At 45.8% G+C, this 13,367-nt stretch overlaps 1 protein-coding gene across 1 annotated transcript in view; it reads right to left on the bottom strand.

Annotated features, from left to right (window-relative positions):
• Window positions 1-1,576: 1,576 nt before the first annotated feature.
• CD164L2 (CD164 molecule like 2) overlaps window positions 1,577-13,367 on the bottom strand; it is a 94,563-nt gene continuing 82,772 nt past the window's right edge. Inside the window, exons 5-6 of the mRNA XM_086958802.1 lie at window positions 6,706-6,868; window positions 1,577-3,772 (exon numbers count right to left, since the gene is read on the bottom strand). Of these exons, the coding sequence (XP_086814928.1) occupies window positions 3,754-3,772; window positions 6,706-6,868 (182 nt within the window). The 3' untranslated portion in view covers window positions 1,577-3,753. The remainder of the gene's footprint in view (window positions 3,773-6,705; window positions 6,869-13,367) is intronic.

The following is a 13,367-nucleotide window of genomic DNA, read 5'->3' as shown; positions in this document are numbered from 1 at the left end:
TGTTAGTGATGGCCCATTACAGAGCGTCTTACTGCTGCTCATTTTTTTCTGTTGAAAACAAAGTGAAAACAAATGCTTCTTTTGGCAAGAGCCTGGCGCCCCCCTGGCATCACTTGAGGCCCCCCTAAGAGTGCCTGCCCCCCAGTTTGAAGACCCCTGATCTACAAGTATAGGGAGGCACTGATTATCGAGTCCCATAATACAGTAATGGCGGAGTTAATAATAATCTACACTTATCTTGACAACATTTCAGTAGATATTATGGTCACAATATACCTGTAAATCAAATTTTCAGGTTAGGGCTGGCTCTTGACATAGGCGAGCTGGGCCCAGGCCCGGGGCACCTACCAATGGCATATAAAATGCCAAGCGCAGCCCCCACTTCCACCACCCTCCGAGCTCCATGGTTCATTACCTTCAGGATGTCTATAAAATCTTGTTTTCTTTAAGCTTCTTAGCCTCCCTCCGATTATCTTTCTCCCTCTCCCACGTTCTTCTGCCTGGCTGGTTCTCAAGGACAAGTGGCAAATGTGGGATAACAGGCTGGTGGTCACTGCTGAAGTATTCAGGTCAGACATAACCTATAAGGACTAAAGGGCCCCTGACTAGGATCACAATGGGAAGGGCAGAGGGGTGCGAAAGGGGTGGTGGGGCGATGTCGGTGGAAAGGCCGGTCCTGTTTCAGGGTTCAACATTGCAACATACAATCCCTTTTAGCTAACAGATCGTTATCCAGAACGCCCTGGCGTGCAAGTACTCGGTCGTTTTGGGATGCTATGAATGCTGTTTCACAACTAGACTTAGCCCCTCCGACATATACCTAGAAGCGTGGCAGATAATGGCGCTGTTTTTTAGAAACCGTGGGGCAGATTTACAGTGAAAGTGACTCAGTGCATTCCAGAGCAAGCCATTTTGCAGCGCCACACTGAGTCACTTTCAAAGCACAGGGATGCAGCATATTTACAAAGATATATTGCATGTCTGTGCTGCCCCTGCGCTTGCACACAAACTGCTGCCATGCGCTGGTGCAGGCACCCTTGCACTAAGGTGCAAGGGTGCCTGCATCGTGGAGAGAATGTTTTTGTGCAGGAAGTGGCACCTTCCTGCACGAAAACAATCACTACAGGCATTTTCCTCTTTCAATGCGTGCTGTAGAATGCAGCATGCATTGAAAGAGAAAAAAAACGAGGAGAAATAAAAACATTTCTCCTCGTTGTTCCTCCCTACGCCTCACCTGGGGAGGCGTAGCATTCAGATGCATTTCCAGATTTACGATTTCTCTTAAATCTGGAAATGTGTCAGGTTGCATGGGAACACCCATTGAACGCCCCTTTCATGCAAAGTGCTGCGTGTAAAGGGGCCATAATTACAAGGACAGGAAAGGCCACGCAAGGTGGCTTTTCCTGTCCTTGTAAATATGGAGCAGTAAGATACGCCACCAGTACGTCACAAAAAGTGACGTGCTGGTGGCGCAGGGGGCTTGTAAATCTGCCCCCGAAATTGTTATTTCTCTTTAGGAGTTCTAGACAAACAGTTGCACTGCCGTATGTTTGTCAAATGACACGGAGGAGGTAAGGCATGCGTAACAAAGGGGCGGGGAGGGAGTTTGGTTGAAAATAAAGACAAGCGGCAACGTAATACAACAAAATCCAGAGAAGGCAGCTTCCAAATCTTTAATTCCAGATTTACAGCAGCACACCGGCAAAAATGAGACGACAACACAGCACACCCAGACTTCCCCAGAGCTTCTCAGCCAGTTTGTTGAAAGGGTTGAGAGATTTTACATCTGTGGTGGTCGTGAGGCCTAGGAAGACATCAGAAATACCCTTCAATTTGCGATTAGGGTTTTTGGCGTGGAAGAATGTGAGTTTTAACAGAGTCATAATGAGTGTGTGACTTCATTAAAATCTTTGGGGTAGGAAGGGTTATCGAAAATACCCTGGAGTGAGACTCCATTGTAGTACATGTGATCACTGGAAATAGAGGCGTGAGTTTCACACTTTTGAGACGTGCGATGTCTCTTTAAGAACTAAAAGGGTCTCCCTCTATGTAAATCACTGCATTCCAATCCAAAATGTACACTTTAAACCCTCAGAGCGCATTATGTGTGAGGTGATTTTGAGGCCAAGTTGACGGAGGTCTGGGAAGCTCTGGGTTAGTGTGTTCTAAAGCAAGTCAACAGATACACACCACACACATGAAATCCTCATGCTAAAAAACAGGCACTTGAGGAGGGTGACCAGCACGGGCGGTTGGGTGGGGTGGGGTGTTCTTAGCTGTGAAAGGGATTGAAGGAAAGTAGGAAAGTTTAAGTGGGAATCACGCCTGACTTGTCCCCCCCCCCATTTTGTAGGCCAATTTCTTTTCTTTCAAGAGCCTCCTCATATCCCCCTCACACTGGAGACCTCAACTATGCATCTTCTCCTACATGACATCTTTTTTTGAGTCAAGTCAATTCTCTTTTTCTGCTCCTTTTGAGCTTATTTGGGGCTTCAAGCCGCTGAACAGAGGCCCAAGAGAAGACTAAGTTTAGGTTGGGAAACAGGAGGCAGTGCCACTGTAGCCCCAAGGGTGAGTTTACCAGGAGCAGAAGCCTTCAACTACTCCTCATGCGTGGAACATTTCTAGCATGAGAGACAAAGTTCAAGTCAAAGTAATGTTGTTGATGAGATCACAAGTATATTGAGCTACATAAAATAAACAAGGGCAACCAGCACGAAGGCCGGTCCAGGGGATCCCTGATAGTCATGGATGTCTTGTTAGTGCCCCTGGCCCCACCCTACAAGTCATACTCTAGAGGGCGCTACAGAGGGGAGGTTGCTTTCTCACGCCAGTTTACTGTTTGGGGTGAGAACCTGGGGTTCATGTAAGATTAGAAAGAGCCTCTGGTTACTACTGTGAGGCCTTCTTTTTTAGACTAAACTCTGATTCATTGTGAAAGGAGTTCAACCTAATTTGATGGATACATCCCCTATACGCACCCTCTATCTTGCAGCAAAGGTTCACCTAAAGGTAGCATGCTGAGAATGGCGGAACATATCTGTTCACGGGGGGCATTCAGCACCCATGCACAGTTGAGAAACTCTATGATGGCCTGCTTTGTAAGAGTTGGAATGACCCACCCAGCACCTTCTCACGCCCCCCTTCCTACACCCTTCTTACAACCAGGGTGTCTTATGCCTCCATCCCCCTCGACCACCCTAAGCACCTGTCACCTCGGCCCACTACATCAATGGATAAAAGCCCAAGCACCAGGCCTCAGGACAGGGGCTGGTGGGTGAGAGTCTCCTGTTAGGATGTGTTTTTTTTTGTCACGGGGATGACGACAGGGTCTGCTGCTTTTGCTTGCAGAGGGGATTGGGCGGGCAAAAGTAAGGCGCTGATATTGTCAAAACCCAACCCTTCCTCCCACACCAAAAGCAAGACATCCATTTTCCACATCTGTTGATGACACGCGACCCTCCTTTTCTGTAAGGTGCATCCTCTCTCACGGCAAAGTCAAATGTCACACCGACATGAATGACCTATGGGGAAATAGGGAGAAGGTCTGCCACAATGAGTCCTTTTGGACGAGGTGGTTGGGGTGGGGCAGTCAAAGTCAGCCCTGGCGATAATTCTGATTTTCCAATAGGTCTGATGGCCACTGGTGCTATGTCAATGGGGTTCGCTGCATTGGAGTTTGGGGAATAGGATAGCTTAGGATGGGGACTGCAGCACGCCATCTTGGAGCTGTTGATATGCGCCCATGTTGGCCTACTGTGGCTGATCCTCCCTGGGCAACGAAAGCATGAAAGAAAAAAAAGCGAGACAAACTTCACATCCTGGACATTTTGCAATACAGCAAGCTTTCAAAGGTGAAAGTAAAACAGGGTCATGCAACACAATGAGGAAATAACATTGCACCAGGAACACAATGAAGAAGTAGAGCAGCACCAAGGCGCACAACGTGAGGGTAAATGAGTGCATGAGAGCGACATGGAAGCAAAACGGTGTCAGGGACACAATGCAGATGAAGAAGACATGAGGCCTGATTCACAAAGGGCCCCCACACTCGTGGTGGTGGTCCGCAGTCATGGGGGAGTATACGCACTTGGAAAACATCCCCACAATGAGAATTCCTATTATGGAGATTCCACCCCGAGTGCAGAGACTGCCCCACAACTGTGGGGGTTCCACAACGAGTGCGGAGGCGCTTTGCGAATCAGTCCCTATGTGCCAGAACATGGAACATGAAAGCAAAAGAGGAAGCACAATTGTGAAACACGAAGGTAACAAGGGTTAAGCCTGATGTCTCATAACATCCAAGACAAATGACGTCAGGCAACACAATGTGGAAGTAAAATGGCACAAGGCTACACAATGTGAAAGCTGAATGGAAATGGCGTTTCGGAACCAATGGGAGATCAACCATCATGAAACAAAATATGGAACCAAAGCAATGCCAGGGAACAAACACACTGTGGAGGTAGATCGGCACCAAGCAAAATGGATTCGAATAGTGCCACGTCGAAGTAAAATGGTGCCAGGCAATACAAAATAGAAATAGAGTGCAAGGTGTCAGGGAACACAAAATGAAGTAAAACAGCTAGGGAGACCAATGTAGAAGCAAAATGGTGTCAGGGAAGCCAATGTGGAATTATAATGGCCTTAGAAAGCACAAGCGAGCATGAGAGAATTTTAGAATGGAGCGAGGGAACAAAGAAGGAAGTAACACAGTGTCAGAGAACACAAAGTCGATGTGAAACCTATTCATGAGACACAATATTGAGACAAAATCTGCAGAGGAACACAACATGAGTTTACACCAGTAGGGATATTGATGGTTACCAAGACCCCCATTCACAGCCAGTTTCCAGATATACTGAGGTAGCAGTGTCTGCCTGGCTTTTAACCTTAGCACCACCTCTCACCTTTGTCAAGCCCCAGAGTCTACTCTCTCCCTGCTGTCCCCTGCCACATATGTTGTGTCCAACTGTCCATCCTTCTGGTCAGTCACAGGATTCAGCAGCTTTCCCCCCTGAAACTAAACTCTTTTGATGGGGCGGGCCTCGTCACCCTGCCTCAACCTCCTGTTGCTTCATTCCAACACTGAGGGTGCCACGACCTGCCAATCAAACACTACGAGGGGGCCTAAGTTCCTCCAGTACAACATATAAGAAGCCATTGAGCCTCCACCCCAAAACTAACTTAGTGACTTCATTCGAGCATAGCTCTAACCATAAGGAACATACTCTTTGAGCTAGCCCATTACAGCATCAGCAGCTCCTCTACTTTAATGACGACTCTGAGAATAGCTGGGCTCGTCACCGATCTCATCTCAAGTGGTTCAGTGCCCCGGACACCGGCTACTTGTTGCCCGTAGACCTGTCAATTGGAAAATGAAACGCCTGAGTTAGGGACTTAGCCCTATTGCACCCTGAAAACATATTTGATTTGTGTGGGGTGCCCTGTTTAATTGTTGTTTTGACTCCTTTGGTACATTTTGAGACACTTGACCTCAGACCAGGCAACTGAAAAACTAGGTCAAAAGGCGGCCATAGCATAGCAAGATTGATACATTGTAGTATGCTGTCTGGCACATGCCACATTGATCGATTTGTTAAAAAGAAACCACACTGAAAAGCATGTGACCCAAGACTTCTCTGAAAAAGCTAAATTATTTCCACAAAGGATAACAAAAAGAAATGTGTATTAAACAGGCTGACTGCATAAGCACTGCTTTGAGTCATGAGTCAGTCCTAGAATTCGCTAATTGTTTCTGATTTTTTTTTGTATTCTTTTATTCAAAGTCATAATTTCTGATATGTAAACAGATAATGTCATTTTTTTAATTTCTGATCCTGGTTTCACATTAAATGTATCTAATGTAGCTGCTTGTGTCATGAATTTTCTAAGTTCCAAATTGTCCTCCAACGCCTTGAGTAAGATTTCCATTCCCGGAGATCCAGTTGAAGTGCAACAGTGTCTAAGGCTTGGGACACCATCAGTAAATGACAGTGCCCACCACAAACAGACTCGCAGGGGTCATGTTTCCAAGTCCCAGTATTCAGGGCGTCATGTCAATTCCACTCAAAAACTACAGTAGCCTGGTCCTTATACCCCAACTCTAAAGGTGGACACATATCGCCCTAGAAACATTGAAGCACCTAAGCCCTCCAAACAAAACATACAGAGATCACTGCTCTGTATCCTATTCCTAAGACATAGGGCGGCTTATTCCTGTCCCCGGCAGTATGAGTGCCAATTCCCACTACCCCAAAACTAATGGCAAGACACTTCGAACCCAGGCACATGCTCCAATCCAGCACTAGGGGGATCGCATCATGACAATCAAGTAGTCCAGGTCTACTTACCCCTACACTAAGGAAGTCCATCCCTTCCGACTCAAAGTTTTGAGGTGCCTGATGTTCCACTACATAAATAAGTGGGCACCAGTGTCAAACTACGGGTGACCACCTCACGCCAAGTCATTGCGAACACTGATTCCAGTCCTGAAGATTGCACTTACAAGTCCTTGACTTCAGGTATGCCTAACTAGTTCAATTCTTGCAAATCAAGACCCCAACACCAAGAATGCAGCAGGCGATCAATGTCCATAATGACCTGGAAAGAGATGCTTACCCTGTTCAACCTTTCCCTTAAAGTTGCCCACCCTTTATTCCCACACATTTTATAACTTCAAGGCACATATGAGGGGTCTCTTACAGTGTCTGGTAGGTGCTGTCCTTTGCTTTGATGAACCGGAGAGTGAAGAAGAGGATGGCCTGCACTATCAGCACCAGGATGATCCCTCCAAAAAAGCTGGTGACGCTGAAGACAGGCGGCGGGATATCGGGGTTGCCTGTCAGAGGCAAAGCGGGCGTTGGTTCTGCAGAGAGAAGAAGACATGGGACTTCAATTTAATCTGTCACAGACGTCCGCCCACATATCCTGCTTCCCCTCCACACTAATGGATTGTCAATTATAGCATATTGAGAGTTTATAAATGATCCATGCCAATGAAAGGTTGTTAGCCTGAGGTAGATTCTATTACATTTCAGGCACGATCTCTTCATACCCCTGTGATCTCTCCTTTCGTTAGGTGAGGGACACTTGAGAAAGAAACTGAGTGTCATCTACTTTTGACTTGGGGCCTCATTTACAAGCCCATTGCGCCGCCGGGTATCACTTTGTTTGACCCACCGGCAGCGCAATGGGCTTTCTCATATTTACAAGGCCACGTAAAGTCATTCTGCAGCACACATAGAAAGAGGAAAGTGCCATCAACTATTATTTTTGTGCAGGAAGGGTTTCCTGCACAAAAACAATCCTCCCTGCAATGCAGGGACATTTGCAACGTGGCGCAAGGGTGTCTGCATTGGTACACAGCTGCTGTTTTCACATCAGCACAGGGGAGGAGGATAGGAATGTGCTTATCTTGCAGATAAGATATGGCGCATTCCTGCCCTCTTATTTTGACACACAGAGAGCAGCTAGAAGGCTTGCTGCGCTGTCATGTGTCAAAATATAGTGAAGGAGGCCACGGGTTTTGAGGTTCCGTGACGATTTGAACCCGTGTTTTCAATATTGTCGGAAATACATAATATTGGTATCAGCGAACCGCAAATGATCCATTTAGCATATCCTGGTGTTTTCGCTACGATACGAGCAAGAGCACTCCTGTTATGAACACATTTCTGATCTACCCACGGCATCCATCTTAGATCATGGCAGCCATTTTGTGTTTCTTGCCCTCACATACACAATAACCTCTGATCACTTCATTTCGATTAAGGACACGTAGCCTTAGCCGGAGATTCACCTCTTTCATGACACGTGCACCCTAAACCAGATCACACTGTAGCTACATGACTCGACAAAGGCTGCCTCCTCTGCCCGAGGCCAGCCCACCTGAACTGGTTCTCGTGTCCATTGTCCCGATCACAATTAGGTGGCCGAAGCCGGTAGCCTTGCCCATTTACGACCCACAAACATCTCTTATCCCGCTTTTCTATCTTCTACACCTGGCTCCGTTCCTTTCTTTCTGAATCTTTATTAGGGGGAGGTAACGAAATTTACGATGAGGCGGTCCGGCTCTTGAATGCAATATTGACAAGGGATTGTGATGAACTAGTGGGAACCCCTCTCCGTAGATGTTTTGTATCAGATTTTATCAACGGTTCCTGTGTACGCCAAATATTTATTGTTTGTGACACAAAGGTTTTGGGAATGTACCAACATGTGAAGAATTCGCCTGAAGGCCAAAAATCAGTATATAAGGAGCAACCCTCTTTGTACAATTTGAACAGGCTCCTAGTTACTGCCCATGCGTAGTTTCTGTGACTTCTGTGTCCCTGCAGTAATAAACCTTTGGTCTTTGACGCCACCATCGAGAAGCCCGTGTTTCTGTTCATTTGCGCACCAAGGCAGGTGGAACTCCGGGGTCTTTGGGTGTTGTTCCCTGGCACCTCTGGATGGAACCAAAAAGTCCAGAACTCCAATTGGCGCCCAACGTGGGGCGACGTCATTCGGTACCGGTCCAAAAGCCTGAAGAGTTCGAGAAGCTTCGTGTGAAGATTCCTGAGGGAGGCGCCCCACTTCATCGATCCCGGCATATCGCAAAAGTGGCCCGAAGTTCTCTTCCACGAGGGTTCCCGTTCAGGACGGCTGCAGTGGGCCGTTGCCTTGACCGTCGCCCTGTCTTGGACCCGAGGTGCAGCCCTTAGTACAGCGAAACGTGACGGGTTTCTCCTTGGTGACGTCTTCAGTGCCTCAGTTAAGTATTTAGTGGTTGCTAGTTGGTTACTTCGTAAGGGTTGTTATAATCCTTTTTGGTTCTTGGTTTGGTTTGGTTTCGTAAGATTATCACTGGTTGTTCTGGTCACGATAATCTATTTGGTTTAGTTTTGGGTATCGATACATCAGTTCGTTTTGGTAGGCCTTAAAAGTTCTTGGTTCAAGTGCACATATTTGTTTTGTGTTTTGTTTGTTTTGTGTTCCGGACTGAAAAATGGTAAGTCGGAGAAATTGTATGTTGTCGTGCTTTGGTTGCAACAGTGACTCACGATTGGAGGACTCATGTCTGGTTCCTCCGATTGGGACTCCCCTATATGACTTATATTGTAAACATGGTGTGGGTCCTATATCCTATAATGAGGTGTGGGTCCGCTACACCGAGAAAGATGGTGTCCTTAGTTGGCCACTGCATGGTAGTTTTGAACCCGAGATTCTTGATAATTTAGAAGCGAAATTGTTTAGGAAGAAAGCCCGGCCGGCAATGTTTGATTCTTTCCGTTACTGGCGAAAGGAATCCAAACAGAGAGAAATGAAGAAATTAAAGAAAGAACAGAAAGAGAAAGAAGAGTTGACTCTAGAGCAAGCAACTAAGCAGTTGCAAGATAACGAGTGTGAGAAGGCTATAGAGGTGGCCATTAGAGAGCATAATTTAGCGATCGACAAGTGCTACCCTGCCTTGCCATCAAAAACGGCTAAGATACTAGAGGATTCAGAAAACGATCCTCTGTTGTCTTATCTGTTACGGTCACCTCCACCGTATGCACAAGGTGCTACGGCTCCACTTGTTCCAAATGTACAATTGCCGGTTGCTGGACAACCTGGTATTCCTGCTCCTGCCCCTCAGAATCAAGTTCCTGTACCTCCTGTGGTTAATGTGAATGTTCCTACGGCTCCTCCTCCTCCTGGATTGCCGACTTCTATACCTGTATCTGTCTCGCTTACACCTACTACTTCACAAACTATTTTTCTCGATACTCCTACTGCCTCGCTATCTGTTCCTACTTCCACTGTGTTTTCTACGTCTGCGAGTGTGTTGACTCCACTTTCTGTTCGTCGAAGAATCACTGATTCTGTGTCTAATATGCTGTCTCCTTTCTATAAAACTTTAATTAAGACTCCTACTTCTGACTCTGTTCAGAGACGTAGTCAACATCCAAGCATTGAGGAACGGGGAATTTTAGATTCCACGGCTCTCAGATGGATTTCGAAGAGTAGGAGATATAGTACGAGAGATGTACTAGAAACATTTATGCAGTGGAAGGAACCAACGCAACGGTACGTCTTTGATGAGATGTGCTTGTTGTTACGTGAGGAAATAGAGGAAGATGATATTGAATCGAATTTGGAAGACTTAATTAAGGTTCAGAAAGAGTTTGCTGCTGGTATGATAGTAGGTGAAAATATAGGAGAAGCGATGGAACTGATCTTAAGTTTTAGAAATGATCCATCTTTTCGTTCACCGAGAGATTTAGAGAAAGGTAAGACGAAGCTGAGTCGCCAATATCCAATGAGGGAGGTTCCTCCAATTTGGCGCGAAGCTGTGCAAGCTGACAATGTTGCTGGTATTGTAGCCGCTCCGGCGCAATTCCAGAGAGTGTGGATACACATTCCGTGGAAGCGAGCCGAAGTGCTAGCAGTGAAACAGGCCTTACCAGATCCGCGTAAGAATCCTGCTGGATATTACAAGGAATTAACACAGACAGTTGAGGCTTGTATAATGAACTTAGCAGACATTGATATGTTATTTGGAAATGTAGTTCCGCAACCAGTCTGGGCTAAAATTCGTAGGGAAGATCATCAAGTTGCTTTAGGTGGGGATTGGGCAGCTATCACTGCAGCGGATGGTCAGCAAACGGGTGGTGCAAAACCAGAACCCCTAATTGCTAATCTTCCGGGTAGGATAATTGACTTAATGAAGACTCTGATGCCCGCATTGCGTGTTAATTGGGACAAGTTATCCGCATGCAAGCAAAAGAAAGACGAAAGTGTCTCCGACTTCTTCACGAGGTTCGAAGAGACTTTTGTAGATCATAGTGGTCAGGATATGAGCACTGAAGGAGGACAGAGACTGTTTGTCGATAAATTTGTGCATAATTTGTTACCTGAATTATGCAATAAATTAAAGGATTCAGAGAGTGCGTGGGCTGTTTCTACAACTGCGCAAATACTTGCAACTGCACAATATTACGAAAATAGGGATAAAGAGGAAAAAGAAAAATCAGACAAGAAAACGAAAGATTTAAAGACTAAAGTTCTTTTGCAACAGGCGTATCCGCCTCGCACAAATCAGACTAATATGCAGCAGGGTTCGTATCAGAGGACAGATTATAGTTCAACGAGGCCTCAATATCAGTGGAACCAGTGTGCGTACTGTAAGAAAGAGGGTCATTACAAGAATGAATGTCCGATCTTAGCGCAAAATAATGCAGCAGCAGCTCAGAGAGGTCGTGGTGGTTTTGTGCAGAATTCTAGAGGTCGAGGGCGAGGTGCTATGCCTCCACAGACGAATGATCGTCCCTCCAATCACTTTGATCAAAGAAATGGACAGCCAGCCCAGCAAAATAGATCTCAACAATATCTTGTTGAAGACTATTGTGAAGTGGATGAGGAATTTCAGCAAAATGGGTACTAGGACAGCCATGGACAGAGAGAGGGAGTAGTATCAGTTCCAGTAGATCAGAGTGGGCCTTATGTCGCAGTAGCAACATCAGGTGTAGTCGAACCGTTTCTGTTGGATACAAGTGCCGCAAAAAGTTCTATCATTCATGCGAAACTCCCTGGCGCACCTTTGTCTGGCTCAACAAATGTTTCTGTAGGTTTTTCAGGCGCCCCTGTTTACAACCCTATATCTGGTCCTTTGTCTATTTCTGTTGGACCGTGTCAATTGAAAGCACCCTTGATTTTGACGACGGGTTGTAATGAAAATCTGCTTGGTTTAGACTTGTTAAAACGACTATATGCGACATTGTACTGTTCTCCGGAAGGGGTACAGCTTACATTGGGTAAAAGAATCACCTCTCCGATGTACTTGTCAATGGATGCACTTCCACCAGAGCTGCGTTCACTCCCTGATTCTCTTTGGGCGACTGGTCCTAATGACGTAGGCCTTTTAGAAATACCACCATATGTAGTAACTTTGAAAGCCAATGTAAAGTTTCCAAGAATTCCGCAATACAAAATATCCAGTGAAGGTGAACGTGCACTTTTATTAATTGTGCAAGATTTGATTAAGAAAGGTGTGGTTGAAGAAACTAGAGGAAATGTTTGTAATAGTCCTGTATTACCGATTTTGAAACGAACTGATCCCACAAAGCCTCCAGTATATAGGTTTGTCATCGACCTCAGAGAAGTTAATAAGATTGTGGTCCCACAGTTTCCTGTGGTTCCAGACATTACTGCCTTGTTAACATTGATACCTGCTACAGCCACTTGGTTCTCAGTCATCGACTTGAAGAATGCCTTTTTCAGCATTCCGATAGCCGAGGAAAGCAGAGATATTTTTGGCTTCTGTCTACGAGGTTGCAGTTTCAGATTTAAACGCGCTCCACAGGGCTACTGTGAGAGCCCATCTATTTACAGTCAAGCATTAAAAAGCCAGTTAGACTCCTTTGTCCTTCCTCCAGGTTCTGCTCTAGTACAGTATGTAGATGATCTTCTAGTGGCTGCCGATGACAAGGAAACTTGCAAAGCAGCTACAGTTTCGTTATTACATCACTTGTCTAATTTGAATCACAAGGTATCACCTTCTAAGATGCAATACTGCTGCCAAGAAGTGACCTACCTAGGTCATCTCTTGTCAAAGGAGGGAAGGAAGTTGACCCCAGAGAGAATAAAAGCAATTACGCAAATGAGTGTTCCACGCACACAGAGAGAAGTACGTGCCTTTCTAGGTATTACCTCTTACTGTAGACAGTGGATCCCGAATTTTTCTCTTTTAGCGAAGCCATTGGTAGCTTTGACTGGGAAAAATGTTCCGAGTCCGGTGCCATGGTCTGATGAATGTCAAGAGAGTTTTTCTGAGTTACGAAAAGCATTGTGTTCAGCTCCTGTATTGGGTACACCTGATTACAGTAAGCCATTCACGCTCTACGTTCACGAGAGAGAAGGTTGCGCGTTGAGTGTTCTGACACAGAAATTTGGTGATAAACAACGTCCTTGTGCATATTTTTCATCAACATTGGATCCGGTAGCTAGAGCGTTACCTAGTTGTTTGAGAGCTACAGCGGCAGCTGCGGCTTCCATTCGACAATCTGCTGGTTTGGTAATGAACAACATGCTAGTGGTCATGGTTCCTCATGCAGTGGACACACTCATGAACCGAACCAAGACACAACACCTTACTAGTGCGAGACTATCTGGTTACGAGCTGACATTACTAGCGAGTCATATTCAGATTAAAAGATGTAATGTATTGAATCCAGCAACGTTGTTGCCGGCTAATCAAGAGTCGAGTGATTCTGAGCCACATGATTGTTGTTTTAAAACGGAGGAAGAGACAAAAGGACGAATTGACTTGAAGGATACTCCATTATCAGATCCGGATGGTACATTGTATGTGGATGGGTCATGTTTTAAACTAGAGAATGGTGATG

The sequence above is a fragment of the Lissotriton vulgaris genome, chromosome 2_1 (genome assembly GCF_964263255.1).
Source record: "Lissotriton vulgaris chromosome 2_1, aLisVul1.2, whole genome shotgun sequence".
Classification (NCBI taxonomy): Eukaryota; Metazoa; Chordata; class Amphibia; order Caudata; family Salamandridae; genus Lissotriton; species Lissotriton vulgaris.
The sequence above is the reverse complement of the archived record's forward strand: the minus strand, read 5'-3'. Positions and strand labels throughout refer to the sequence as shown.